The sequence below is a fragment of the Carcharhinus amblyrhynchos genome, chromosome 23 (assembly GCF_965287045.1).
Source record: "Carcharhinus amblyrhynchos chromosome 23, sCarAmb.v2.hapA, whole genome shotgun sequence".
In the NCBI taxonomy this organism is placed as follows: Eukaryota; Metazoa; Chordata; class Chondrichthyes; order Carcharhiniformes; family Carcharhinidae; genus Carcharhinus; species Carcharhinus amblyrhynchos.
Genome location: NC_137346.1, coordinates 31,496,489 through 31,509,489, shown reverse-complemented (window position 1 = coordinate 31,509,489; position 13,001 = coordinate 31,496,489). Strand labels below are relative to the sequence as shown.

The following is a 13,001-nucleotide window of genomic DNA, read 5'->3' as shown; positions in this document are numbered from 1 at the left end:
CTGAGCACCAAGACAAAACCCACGCAGACATGGGGAGAACGTGCAAACTCCACACAGACAGTGACCCAAGCTGGGAATCAAACCCGGATTCCTGGTGCTGTGAGACAGCAGCGCTCACCACCTTGCCACTCTAAAGCATTGGCACCCAATTAAGTGGATGGATCAGGAATAACATGTGGGATGGGCTAGAATAAAATAAACTCACTGGTAAATTTGAGGTTGTCCATATGAGTGTCTTCCCTTAAATGAAATTGAGGCTTCCTATTTTTGATCAGCTGATTATAAAACAGACTTGGGATGGATCATTAATCAGACTGATCAGTGTTAACATGTAAAAGGGAGTCCAGTGTCCATCTGGATGGCACTTTGTTTCTTTCTTGGCATCTGTTCTATTCTTTTGGTGAGGTTCTTTGACAAGCATTTGACTTCATGCCTGTTGTATATCTTCCTCCCTTGGGAGGGACAAACTTATATTTCCCTTTTCAACAACTGATTCTTGTTCTACTGTTACCTTTTGCTTTCTCTTTGCATCATTCTGCCTCTTACTGTTCTCTTTGGGCACTCCCTCCTGATCCTTCCTTTTGGGCCTGATCAGGGGAATGTTTAATTTATGTTGTGTTACCTTGCGGTGTATATTGGTGGTTTATTAACATTTAGCTCCCAGTATTTTGACTCTACCATACCATTTTATTGTTCTTTCAGTGACCTGGTTTGGATTCCTCCCTGTTGTTTTATTATTTGTTTTTGGCCAGTTGTCCCCTCCCACTGGTTTAATTGTTCTCCATTCAGTGTTTCTATTCTGGGATTTACATATAAAAGCTTTTGGAAAAATGTTGGATAAATATTTGGTTTCACAGGACCATGGAAACACTATTCACCATTTTCAGCATTTGTAAATAAACAATCTAGGTACCTCCTGAGTTAATATTCTCCGTGCTCCTGAACTGTCAATAATGCCATGATATGTCACAGTTTTTGAAATTACCATAATTAGTCCTACTATCGCTTCATAAAGTGGCTGAACAGGTTGATTACTGGTCTGTAAATCCTTCTGGTATGCCTGATTGCAGACGGTAAGATCGGGAGAGTTTCCTGGTCAGCCAGAAGCAATGACGGACTACTGCACTACCTTGCCAAGCATAATCATGGATCAATCCAATGGAAGCCCATGATCACTACTGCCATCTTAGAGCATGTAGAAGAGAGGAGGAGGAGGAATATTACCATAGTTTAACAGTAAGAAGGGAAGAGGTCAGAGTGCTAGCAGATGTGTACAGGTCCCAACCTGAGGATAAGCATAGAATAATAAATATACTCAATATTGATAGAATAAACATGTCTTCATCCCCAATCGCTCCTTCACTCAATCATGAGATCATGAATGGAGCTATCCACTGACTATTCCTGTGTTCAACTCCATTCACAGCTCTTTCAATAATGAAGGAAGTGTGATCTCCACTCACAGAAAGGGTTGGGCAACATCCAGGCTTGGGCTAAGAAGTGATGGATAACATTTTGAGTCTGGTGGTGACCCAGTTGTCTCTCCCTGGATTTCAACAACACAACTGTTGCCACGTACATGTGGTCAACGTCTTCAGTTCATCTTTCACCCGCTAGCTTAAGCAAACCAGACATACCAACATTGTAGCTAAAACAACAGAGTAGAGTTTGGATACACTGTGTGGCTCTCCACATAACCCCGTCAAAGTCCCTCCAGTACCTGCAGTGCTCAGGCTAGGAATATGATGGGATATGCAGCATGGCAGCAGCAGTTTTGGGAAGGAGGTTAGGACAGTGGTTAACGCTGCTGCTTCACGGTGCCAGAGACTGGGGTTCATTTCTGGCCTTAAGTGATTGTGCGGAGTCTGCACATTCTCCCTGTGTCTGCATGGGTTTCCTCTGGGTACTCCGGTTTCTTCCCACACTCCAGAGACATGCAGGTTAGGTTGATTGGCCATGCTGAATTGCCCCTTAGTGTCGGGGGAGTAACAGGGTAAATATGTGAGGTTACAGGGATAGGGCCTGGGTGGGAGAGATGTCGGTGCAGGCTCGATGGGCCAAATGGCCTCTTCACTGTAGGGATTGTATGATTCTATAATTCTCAGTTTACTGCTCTTAGTTCTGATTAAAGTGGTCAATGCCAATGAAACCTCATTGGAAAGGCTTGGTTGCTGTTACTGTTAATTATTTCCAGCAACAAAATGCCTGCCACTAGTGAGACAAAAAATTGAGTGTAAGGATAAATAATGTATTTCTAGCTCACTTTTTAGATGAAAAATCCAATGTCCATGTTAACTGCATGTTCTAAAACTGGAAATTGGTTTCCACTTTTATTTGTACAATCAGTTTTCTGGGGCAGTATTTTCAATGACAGAATCAGGGTACAGGTCTCCTCCTCAGCTAGGGAGTAGGATATAGAACAAGGTATGGATAACAGGTCACTCGCTCACTGTGGCTGCCTCGATTGTATTTTTATTGCACAACTCCCAATTCAAATCTCCTTTCTTTTTGCTTGCAGCATTCCACACTGTCCCGTAAATTTGTAGAAGTGATGTCGGAATACAACGGCACGCAGACTGATTACAGGGAGCGTTGCAAAGGACGAATTCAGCGGCAACTCGAAATTAGTAAGTGCCTGGAACTGTTCTTGGAATAAAGGCTATAAGCTAGAGAAGCACAGATAGATAGTGGCGCGCAATGTGCAGCTGCTGACAACCCCAGGCTTGCTGCTGGTGTGAGTCTAAAATCAGCAGCGATTTGGAATTAACCCATGGCAGTAAAGAAACTGGAGCCTGTATGGTGCGCTCTGTCTGGCCCAAGGTTCCCCACTGCATGTCTGTAAATATTGGACAAGTAAAGATAATTTGTTCATCAGGAATATGAGGTCATGCCTGCAGGCATGGTCAGCAACAATGAATCCAAAGAAATGTCCACTGCAAAATCTAATCATTATCAGTCGCCCACAGCTCAATTCCCACTTAAATTAGCACAAGTGTTGTTGACCACCTACGTCATCATTCCCAGGGCGTAAGAATTGCCACAAAGGCAGCACCCGTGACTTACAATATAGACCAGGGGCTGTGGAATTATACTGATTAACTACATACAGGAAAGAAGGACGATAGGAGAAATGCAGCGAAGACATGAGATATATATATATGGGAGTGTAACTGACTGGCCATATAGTGTGGGAATGTGGCTGGGGTATAAACAGTGAAGATATATATGTGATATATGCTCTAAATGGTGACAGCACACATATCGATGCTTCATCATGCATTCAAAATCAGTTGGTTTGTGATTCTGCTCACCCCCCTGGGGATGTCGGAATCTTGGTTTTAGCAGTATAAAAGCAGGGTGTAAGCACAAGGATATTGACCCATTGCTATCATGTCATGCAGAGCTGCCAGCGATTAATATGTGCAGATAATCAACTCTAATCTTCATAGACATAACTTCACAAAATGGAATATCATTTGGTGTCATTGTGTGTTCTTCATTAAATCAGTCTACATAGAAAAGAAGAATAAGTTTGCTTTTCTTCACTTTTTCATGTCCTCGGGATGTCTCAAGAGCATAAGAAAGAAATAGGAGCAGGAGTAGGCCATCTGGCCCTTCGAGCCTGCCCCGCCATCCAACAAGATCATGGCTGATCTGTCGTGGCTCAGTTCCACTTTCCCGCCCTCTCCCCATAACCCTTAATCCCCTCTCTTATCAAAAACCCATCAACCCGCTTCTTAAAAATATTTAGCGAGGCAGCCTCCACCACTTCAACGGGCAGAGAATTCCAGAGATTCACCACCCTTTGAGTGAAGAAGTTCCTCCTCAACTCCGTTCTAAACCGCCCCCCCCTTTATCTTGAGGCTGTGCCCCCTAGTCCTACTGTCTTTTTTGAGCGGGAAGAGTCTCTCCACCTCTATCCTATCCATCCCATTCATCATCTTATACGTCTCAATGAGATCTCCCCTCATTCTTCTAAACTCTAACGAGTACAAGCCTAGTTTATTTAGCCTCTCCTCATAGCTCAACCCCCTCAACTCCGGTATCAGCCTAGTAAACCTCCTCTGCACTCCCTCCAAGGCCAAAATATCCTTGCGCAGGTGCGGCGCCCAAAACTGCACACAGTACTCCAGCTGCGGCCTCACCAATGCCCTATACAGCCGCAGCAAGACCTCCCTACTTTTATATTCAATCCCCCTCGCGATGAAGGCCAGCATCCCATTCGCCTTCCTGACCACCTGCTGCACCTGCAGGCTGGGTTTTTGCGACTCATGCACAAGGACCCCGAGGTCCCTCTGCACCGTCGCCTGCTGCAGTTTTTCGCCACGTAAGTAATAGTCCTTCCTACCATTCTTCCTACCAAAGTGGACCACCTCACACTTGCCAACATTAAATTCCATTTGCCATTTCCTGGCCCATTCGCCCAGCCTATCCAGATCCTTCTGCAGACTCTCCACACCCTCCGCACAATTTGCCTTTCCCCCAATCTTGGTGTCATCAGCAAATTTCGACACCTTACACTCGGTTCCCTCCTCCAGATCATCTATATAAATGGTAAATAGCTGAGGAACATCGTAAGTAATTATTTCTGAGATGCAATTGCTAGCATCGTTGCAAATGCAACAGCCAATTTGCACACATGGCCCCACAACCAGCAAAGCAGATAATGTCCTTTTTTTTCCCGGGTACTAGCTGAGGAGGTTATAAAGAACAAAGAGAACAAAGAACAACCCAGCACGGGAAACAGGCCCTTCGGCCCAACGAGCCCGCGCCGCCGCATCACCCTACACCTATTCTACCCTGCATGTCTACGAATGGGACCCTACTCAGTCAGATTCAGGGAAGAAATAGTGTCAATTTGGTAAAAACCGATTAGCCTAAGAGCACATCTTTGGGGTGTGGGAGGAAACCGGAGCGCCCGGAGGAAACCCACGCAACCACAGGGAGAATGCACAAACTCCCACAGACACAGGCCCATATCCATGTATCTGCACAGCTAGCAGTGCTAGTCACTGAGCTGTTGCGGCGCCCGTCTACCGGTCCAGGATCAAGCACACACACCGACACGAAGTACTAGGCCACTCCTGGACTTCCAAGAGCAGCCCACGCACGACCCGCCGTGTGCATGCCCCTCATTTGACACGAGGTGGACCTCCACCTGTGGAATAAAGACAAAAATATTAATCTTACAGCCTGCCCTTCCAGTGTCTCCCGAGGTTTAACCCTATTTAATAGCCCCTACCATACCCCTCCATTCTCGTTTCACTCATATGCCTATCTAACTGCATCTTAAACGAGTCCAACGTTCCTGCCTCCACCACCCTACTCGGTAGCACGTTCCAGACCCCCACAACTCTCTGCGTAAAGAACCTTCTTCTCACCTCCAAATTATACCTCTCCCCCCTCACCTTTAAATCATGACCTCTCGTGTTCGTACCCAGTCTAGGGAGCAGTCTCTCACTATTAACTCTATCTATTCCCTTCAGTATCTTATATACTTCTATCATGTCCCCTCTCAATCTCCGTCTTTCCAAGGAGAATAGTCCCAGTTTCTTCAATCTCTCCTCGTAACCCAGTCCCCCCATGCCAGGCAACATCCTGGTAAACCTCCTCTGCACCCTTTCCAGAGACTCCACGTCCTTCCGGTAGTAAGGTGACCAGAACTGGACGCAGTACTCCAAATGCGGTCTAACCAACGTTCTGTACAACTGAAGCATTAGACGGCAGCTTTTATACTCTAAGCCCCTTCCTATAAAGGCCAACATCCCATAAGCCTTCCTAACAACCTTCTCCACTTGTGACGCAACCTTCATGGATTTGTGAACCTGCACTCCCAGGTCCCTCTGTATGTCTATACTCCTAATCGGCCTACCTTTTATCACATAGCTCCTCTCTGCATTATTCCGTCCAAAATGCATCACCTCGCATTTGTCAGGATTAAATGCCATCTGCCACCTATCTGCCCAATGCACCAACCTATCTATATCCTGTTGTATCACCTGACAATCCAGTTCCATACCCGCCAACCCTGCCATCTTGGTGTCATCAGCAAACTTGCTGATCACACCACCTACGCCCTCTTCCAAGTCATTTATGTAGACTACAAAGAGGAGAGGTCCCAGTACTGAGCCCTGCGGCACACCACTGGTCACTGGCCTCCAGCCCGACAAGGTCCCCTCCACAACTACCCTCTGTCTCCTATTTCCCAGCCAGTTCTCAATCCACCTAGCTACCTGGCCTCGTATCCCATGCGCCTTAACCTTTTCTACCAGCCTACCGTGAGGGACTTTGTCAAACGCCTTACTGAAATCCATATAGATGACATCAACGGCTCTCCCATCGTCAACCGTTTTTGTCACCTCCTCAAAGAATTCCACCAGATTCGTAAGGCAAGACCTCCCTCTAACAAAGCCATGTTGCGTATCCCTAATCAGACCGCAACGCTCCAAATGCTCATACATCCTACCCCTAAGTATTTTTTCCATTAACTTCCCTACCACCGACGTCAAACTCACCGGTCTATAATTCCCAGGGTTATCCCTACTACCTCTTTTGAACAACGGGACCACATTTGCTACCCTCCAGTTATGTTGGCCAAGACACCATTTCCCTGTTTTTCTGTGAATGTATCACGAGATTTTGTTCCACCCTCATAAGCAAACATGTAATAAAATCCCTACCGTGCAGAAAGAGGCCATTTGGCCCATCGAGCCTGCACCGACAACAATCCTACCCAGGCCCTATCCCTATAACTCCATCTACTTACCCTGCTGGTCCCCTTGACACTAAGGGACAATTTAGCACAGGCAGTTCACCTAACCAGCACATCTTTGGACTGAGGAAGGAAACTAGAACATCCAGAGGAAACTGCACAGACATGGGGAGAATGTGCAAACTCCACACAGACAGTCACCCAAGACTGGAATTGAACCTGGGTCCCTGACGCTGTGAGGCAGCAGTGCTTGCCACCATGCTGCTCCACTGCCCCCCACGTGTCCTTGATTTAGTGCCAGCTGATAGACAGTGGGTGGGATTTTCTGCCCCGTGCATGGAGTGTTTTGTGGAGATGGCCTATCAACGATGACTGTCAGTGGGTTTACCCGTCGTTTGCAGCGCAATGGGAGTTCGCCATCAATGGGACCGGCAGATCCCACCGGCTGTAAGGACTGGAAAATGTCAGCAAGTACCTCCAGCAATTCAACACTTCTAGCTTCTGCACTGGAGTTTTACTTTCGATATGGTCTCAAATCCTGGCCATTGATCATCAATGCCGAATAATCATGCTCTGGAAGAGTGGGTTTTTATATCTAATCTTTGTGATCCCTGCAATGCTTCTCAGTCTGTAGAAATAAACCACTTCTTAAAAAAAAGAAACACATTCTCGATTTGCGGGTAGAATCTAAACAAAATTGAAACACAGGGGCACGAGGAAAAGATATTCATTCAATCACTACTCATCCCTCCTATATCCCAAGTCTCCAACTGAACCCATTATTCTATCACGCAGACTATCCCATTGAATTCTGTTGCTATTGTAACCTCACTATGGGTGGGGTGGGATTTTTCCAGCCGCGCTCGCCCCAGAACTGAGGTCAATGGACCTTTGCATGGTGCACCCTCCCACCCCCCCCACCTGCTACAATTCCCATGGAGGCTGGACAGGAAAATTCCCCTCCCCAAAACTCAAGAAAGCACCAAATCTATTTTAAATATTTGCCCTTAACTGTCTTGCCTAGCAAATCCTTTTCATTCTTAAAATATAGAAAATTCCTCCAGATTTTCATTGAGTAATTCTTGTCTTTGTGCTCTTATCCCTATTATTCTTCCCTGAATTAATTGGAAATAATATTCTGGGTTTACTTTAGCACTGCCAATTACTATTTCATGCACCTCAGTGAGGTCCCAATTTAACTGACCTTCTTTAGAATCTGTACAGCCTGAGCTTCTCTAATCTTTCATCGTGTCTCATTCTTTCTGCATTTGGGATTTGTTTTGTTCAGCTCATCAGACGCTGGCCATCTCTGGCATGTTTAATGCTCCCGTGCCCTCGAATTGCAATTGTGCCAAAGCTTCAGAACCTCCTGAAATAGAAATAGTTTCTCTCTATCTCTCCACTTGAAGCTCACAGGCCTATGAATGCTCATCAAACTCCTTACACTGAACTTTGGAAACTCAGTAAATGCTAAGGGATCACAAAGGAAAACAACCTGAGGTTCAATACTCCTAATTGCTTCAAACAATGTAAAGCCTTATTGGATGTCTGGGTATCCACGTCAGATGTTACCGATCAATGATACATGGGCTGATGCTTTGTTAGGAATCACAACACATCACATTGCACTTTGATGGACAGCAACCTGACATTTCATTACAGGGCAAACTTAACTAAGTGTTTCCAAGCAAAGTTAAAAATGTACATGATCGCTGTTGTAGGAAGTAAACATGTAGTCAAAAGAGGGAGGGTAGTTTTGAATGGAAAGCCGCACAACTATAGATTCCAATCAACAAGTTAAAATAAGCCACAAATACAAATGATCAGGAAAGTTATCCTCTGAAGCAAAAGGACAATCACATTTTAAGCCTGATTGGTTGGAAATTGAGTGGTGTATATATAGACTCTTAATTAGTAGTGGTCCTAACATGGACATGAGGGACATGAATTTGGAACAAGTTAACTCTTCAATGTCCTCTCATTGACTACTATTGTGCATTAAGCTATCATTACATATCTAAAAGGATGAAGATAAGTCCAGCAACTACAGGCTAGTCATTTTAACTTTCAGAAGCAACAACTCAGGACTAAATTAATAGTCACAAATGTGGGTTCATTAAAGAAAGTTTAATTATCTCATTGGAGTTTTTAAAGATTTAGTAGAGAGGGTTGATAAGGGCAATGCTGTTGATGTGGTGTATATGGACTGCCAAAAGATATTTAGGATAGTACTGCACAACAGAGGTGTGAGCAAAGTTACAGTTCATGGAAAAAAAGAGAAAGTAGCAACATGGATACCAGATTGGTTGAATGATGGGAAATAGAGTAGTGGTTAGTAGATTATTTTGGGCTGGAGGAAGGTTGGTAGTGGAATTTCTCAGAAGTCAGTGTTGGGACCATAGCTCCCATAGTGAGGAAATATTAATGTACATCAAGACCATAGCTCTTGATGTACATTGATTTTTTAAAATTCATTTCTGGGACATGAGCATCGCTGGCCAGACCAGTATTTATTGCCCATCCCCAGTTATCCTTGAAATGGCGGTGGTGAGTTGCCTTCTAGAACCGCTGCAGTTAATGATCTTGACCTTGGTGTACAGGCCACCATTTCAAAATTTGCGGATGATACCAAACTTAGAAGTATTGTGAACTATGAGGATCACAGTATAAAATGAACATTGACAAGTTGGTAAAACAGGCAAGTGGTAGATGAGTTCAATGTGGAGAAATGTAAAGTGATTAATGATGGTGGGAAGAACATGGAGAGACAATATCAGAAAAAGAGTACAACTCTGAAATGGGTAGGAGCAGAGGAATTTGGGTGCCTGTGTGCATAAGTCAGGACAAGTTGAAAGAGCAATTAATAAAGTGTACAGTACCCTGGGCTTTATTAGTAGTAACATAGAAGGCAAGAACATAAGAACATAAGAAATAGGAGCAGGAGTAGGCCAACTAGCCCTTCGAGCCTGCCCCGCCATTCAGTAAGATCATGGCTGATCTGTCTTGGCTCAGCTCCACATTCCCGCCCTCTCCCCATAATCCTTAATCCCCTCTCTTATCAAAAACCCATCAACCCGCGTCTTAAAAATATTTAGTGAGGTAGCCTCCACCACTTCAACAGGCAGAGAATTCCAGAGATTCACCACCCTTTGAGTGAAGAAGTTCCTCCTCAACTCTGTTCTAAACCGCTCCCCCTTTATCTTGAGGCTGTGCCCCCTAGTCCTACTATCCTTTCTGAGCGGGAAGAGTCTCTCCACCTCTATCCTATCCATCCCATTCATCATCTTATACGTCTCAATGAGATCTCCCCTCATTCTTCTAAACTCTAACGAGTACAAGCCTAATTTATTCAGCCTCTCCTCATAGCTCAATCCCCTCAACTCCGGCATCAGCCTAGTAAACCTCCTCTGCACTCCCTCCAAGGCCAAAATATCCTTGCGTAAGTACGGCGCCCAAAACTGTACACAGTACTCCAACTGCGGCCTCACCAATGCCCTATACAGCCGCAGCAAGACCTCCCTACTTTTATATTCAATCCCCCTCGCGATGAAGGCCAGCATCCCATTCGCCTTCCTGACCACCTGCTGCACCTGCAAGCTGGGTTTTTGCGACTCATGCACAAGGACCCCAAGGTCCCTCTGCACCGTCGCCTGCTGCAGTTTTTCTCCACGTAAGTAATAATCCTTCCTACCATTATTCCTACCAAAGTGGACCACCTCGCACTTGCCAACATTAAATTCCATTTGCCATTTCCTGGCCCATTCGCCCAGCCTATCTAGATCCTTCTGTAGACTCTCCCCACCCTCCGCACAATTTGCCTTTCCACCAATTTTGGTGTCATCAGCAAATTTCGACACCCTACACTCGGTTCCCTCCTTCAGATCATCTATATAAATGATAAATAGCTGAGGCCCCAGCACCGACCCCTGGGGCACTCCACTAGTCACCATCCGCCAATCCGAATAGCACCCATTGACCCCCACTCTCTGCCTCCTATTTGACAACCAGTCCTCTATCCACGCTAACACCCTACCCCCAACTCCATGCCCCCTGACCTTCTGCAATAACCTCTTGTGAGGTACCTTGTCAAACGCCTTCTGAAAATCCAGAAAGACCACATCCACCGGCTCTCCTCTATCCACCGCCCTAGACACATCCTCATAGAACTCCAGTAAATTTGTCAGACACGACTTCCCTTTAACGAAACCATGCTGCGTCTGCTCTATCAAGCAGTTCCCCTCAAGATGCTCGCTATTTCCTCCTTGATGACGGATTCTAACATTTTACCTACAACTGACGTTAAACTAACAGGCCTATAATTCCCCGCCTTTTGCCTGGCACCCTTCTTAAACAACGGCGTAACATTAGCCGTTTTCCAATCTTTCGGCACTTCCCCGGAATCCAGCGACGTCTGGAAAATAACCACCAAGGCATCCACTATCACCACCGCCAGTTCTTTCAGGACCCTCGGATGCATTCCATCCGGTCCTGGGGACTTGTCCACAATCAGCCCCTCCAGTCTGTCGAGCACCACCTCTCTAGTAACAGTAATGTCATCGAGACCCTCCAGTCCTACCACCTTCCCATCTCTAACATCCGGCAAATTATTCATGTCCTCTTCCGTGAAGACCGAAACAAAAAAGTTATTCAAGACCTCAGCCATTTCCCCATCCCCTACCACTAAGTCCCCCTTCTCATCCTCTAAGGGACCAACGTTCACCCTAGCCAGCCTCTTCCTTTTTATATATTTATAAAAACTCTTGCTATCCATTTTTATATTAAGCGCTAGCCCAGCTTCATAGTTTCTCCTACCCTTCTTTATCAACTTCTTTGTCAATTTTGGTTACATTGATCTTGTTTAACATTCGACTGGAGTCCAGTATTGCATCCAGTTCTAAGCACTACAGTTTGAGAAAGACGCAAAGACATTGAAAAGAATGCAGAAAAGATTAACGAGTAGATTTCAGGGATTTTTTATTTATGAAGATAGATTGGAGAAGAGAGGGCTAAGGGGAGATTTGGTTGAGGACTTGAAAATTAAGAGGCATTTGGACAGGGTAGATGGGAGAAACTATATCCATTTGTGAAAGGATTGAGTACAAAAAGGTACAGATTTAACATACATGACAAAAAAATGGAAAAGTGAGATAGAGAAACTATTTTACGCAGCAAGTGATAAATGTCTCAAATGCACTTGCTCTATGTGTGCAGGAGGTAGGTTCAATAGAGACATTCAACAGGGAATTAGACAGTTATCTGAAAAGGAAGAATGAAAGAATGGCACAAAATGAATTTCTGCATTCAGAGAGCCGTTGCAGACGTGATGGGCCAAATGGTTTCCTTCTGCACTGTAATGATTCTGTGAAAAGATTTTATTACTCCCTTTCTCTACAGGTTTTATTTTACCCCTTGTACTTTCTCCACATCTTGTTTCATCCACTCTTGCTGCCTTCCCTTCGCTGCCAACCAATACCCTGTGCCCCGCAACATTTTTTTGCCTGCCCCACACCCTCCCACTTGCGATTTTCCATAGACCACCCTACGTGCTGTTCCCTCCCCAAGTCCACACCTGCCTCTTCCCCTCCTGACCTGGGCCCTCTACACCTGTTCCTGCTCTGCATCTGCACCTGTCCCCCACCCGCTCAGAACCCACCCCCTCTCGTGAAATGTTTCCTGAATCTAGCCCTGCTGTGCACATTTTCCCCCCCTCCACTCCACTCTGAATCCAGCCCACCCATGATCCCCCCCCCCCAACTCTGCCCCCACGTCCATCCACTCACCCACTCTGCATTCGCACCACCAGCTCCTTGGATATGCACCTGGTCCCCACCTCCCACTGACCTCCCTTGATCTGCACCCTTCCTGCTCTGCATCCACCCCTTCCAATTTCAACTCTTGTCGTCCTCACTCTGCACCTGCCCCCGTTCTTCACCTGCACCCCATTACCCAGCTGCTTCCCCCCTCCCCCACCTGCTTCCCCATACCCCACCTTATCCCAGGCTCTGCTTCCTACCTGCCCCCTGCTCTATACTGGCTCCCCCCAGCACCCCATTCCTCATTTGACCCTCTGTGGTCATTGTCCCTTAAGGACAACACACCAGAAGAAGATCACTTGGCTTGGGGGACTAATTGGGAGTGGGAGTAGGTAATCAGCCCTGGAGTGGAGTCCTCTCTAGGGCAAATTCATGTCGGAGATTGGGGCAGCTGGTGTCTGCACAACTCTTCTTAGTAATAAATACTTTTTGTGTTTCTCATGAACTCTGTGCAAGTGCATCATTACTTCTGGCCA

General features: G+C 45.8%; 1 protein-coding gene across 3 annotated transcripts in view; it reads left to right on the top strand.

Annotated features, from left to right (window-relative positions):
* The window catches only part of LOC145357253 (syntaxin-1A), a 236,496-nt gene that overhangs the window by 163,815 nt on the left and 59,680 nt on the right, over window positions 1–13,001 (top strand). For all 3 annotated transcript variants that reach the window (XM_080210428.1, XM_080210429.1, XM_080210430.1), the window contains exon 6: window positions 2,519–2,627. In XM_080210428.1, coding sequence (XP_080066554.1) covers window positions 2,519–2,627 — 109 coding nt within the window. The remainder of the gene's footprint in view (window positions 1–2,518; window positions 2,628–13,001) is intronic.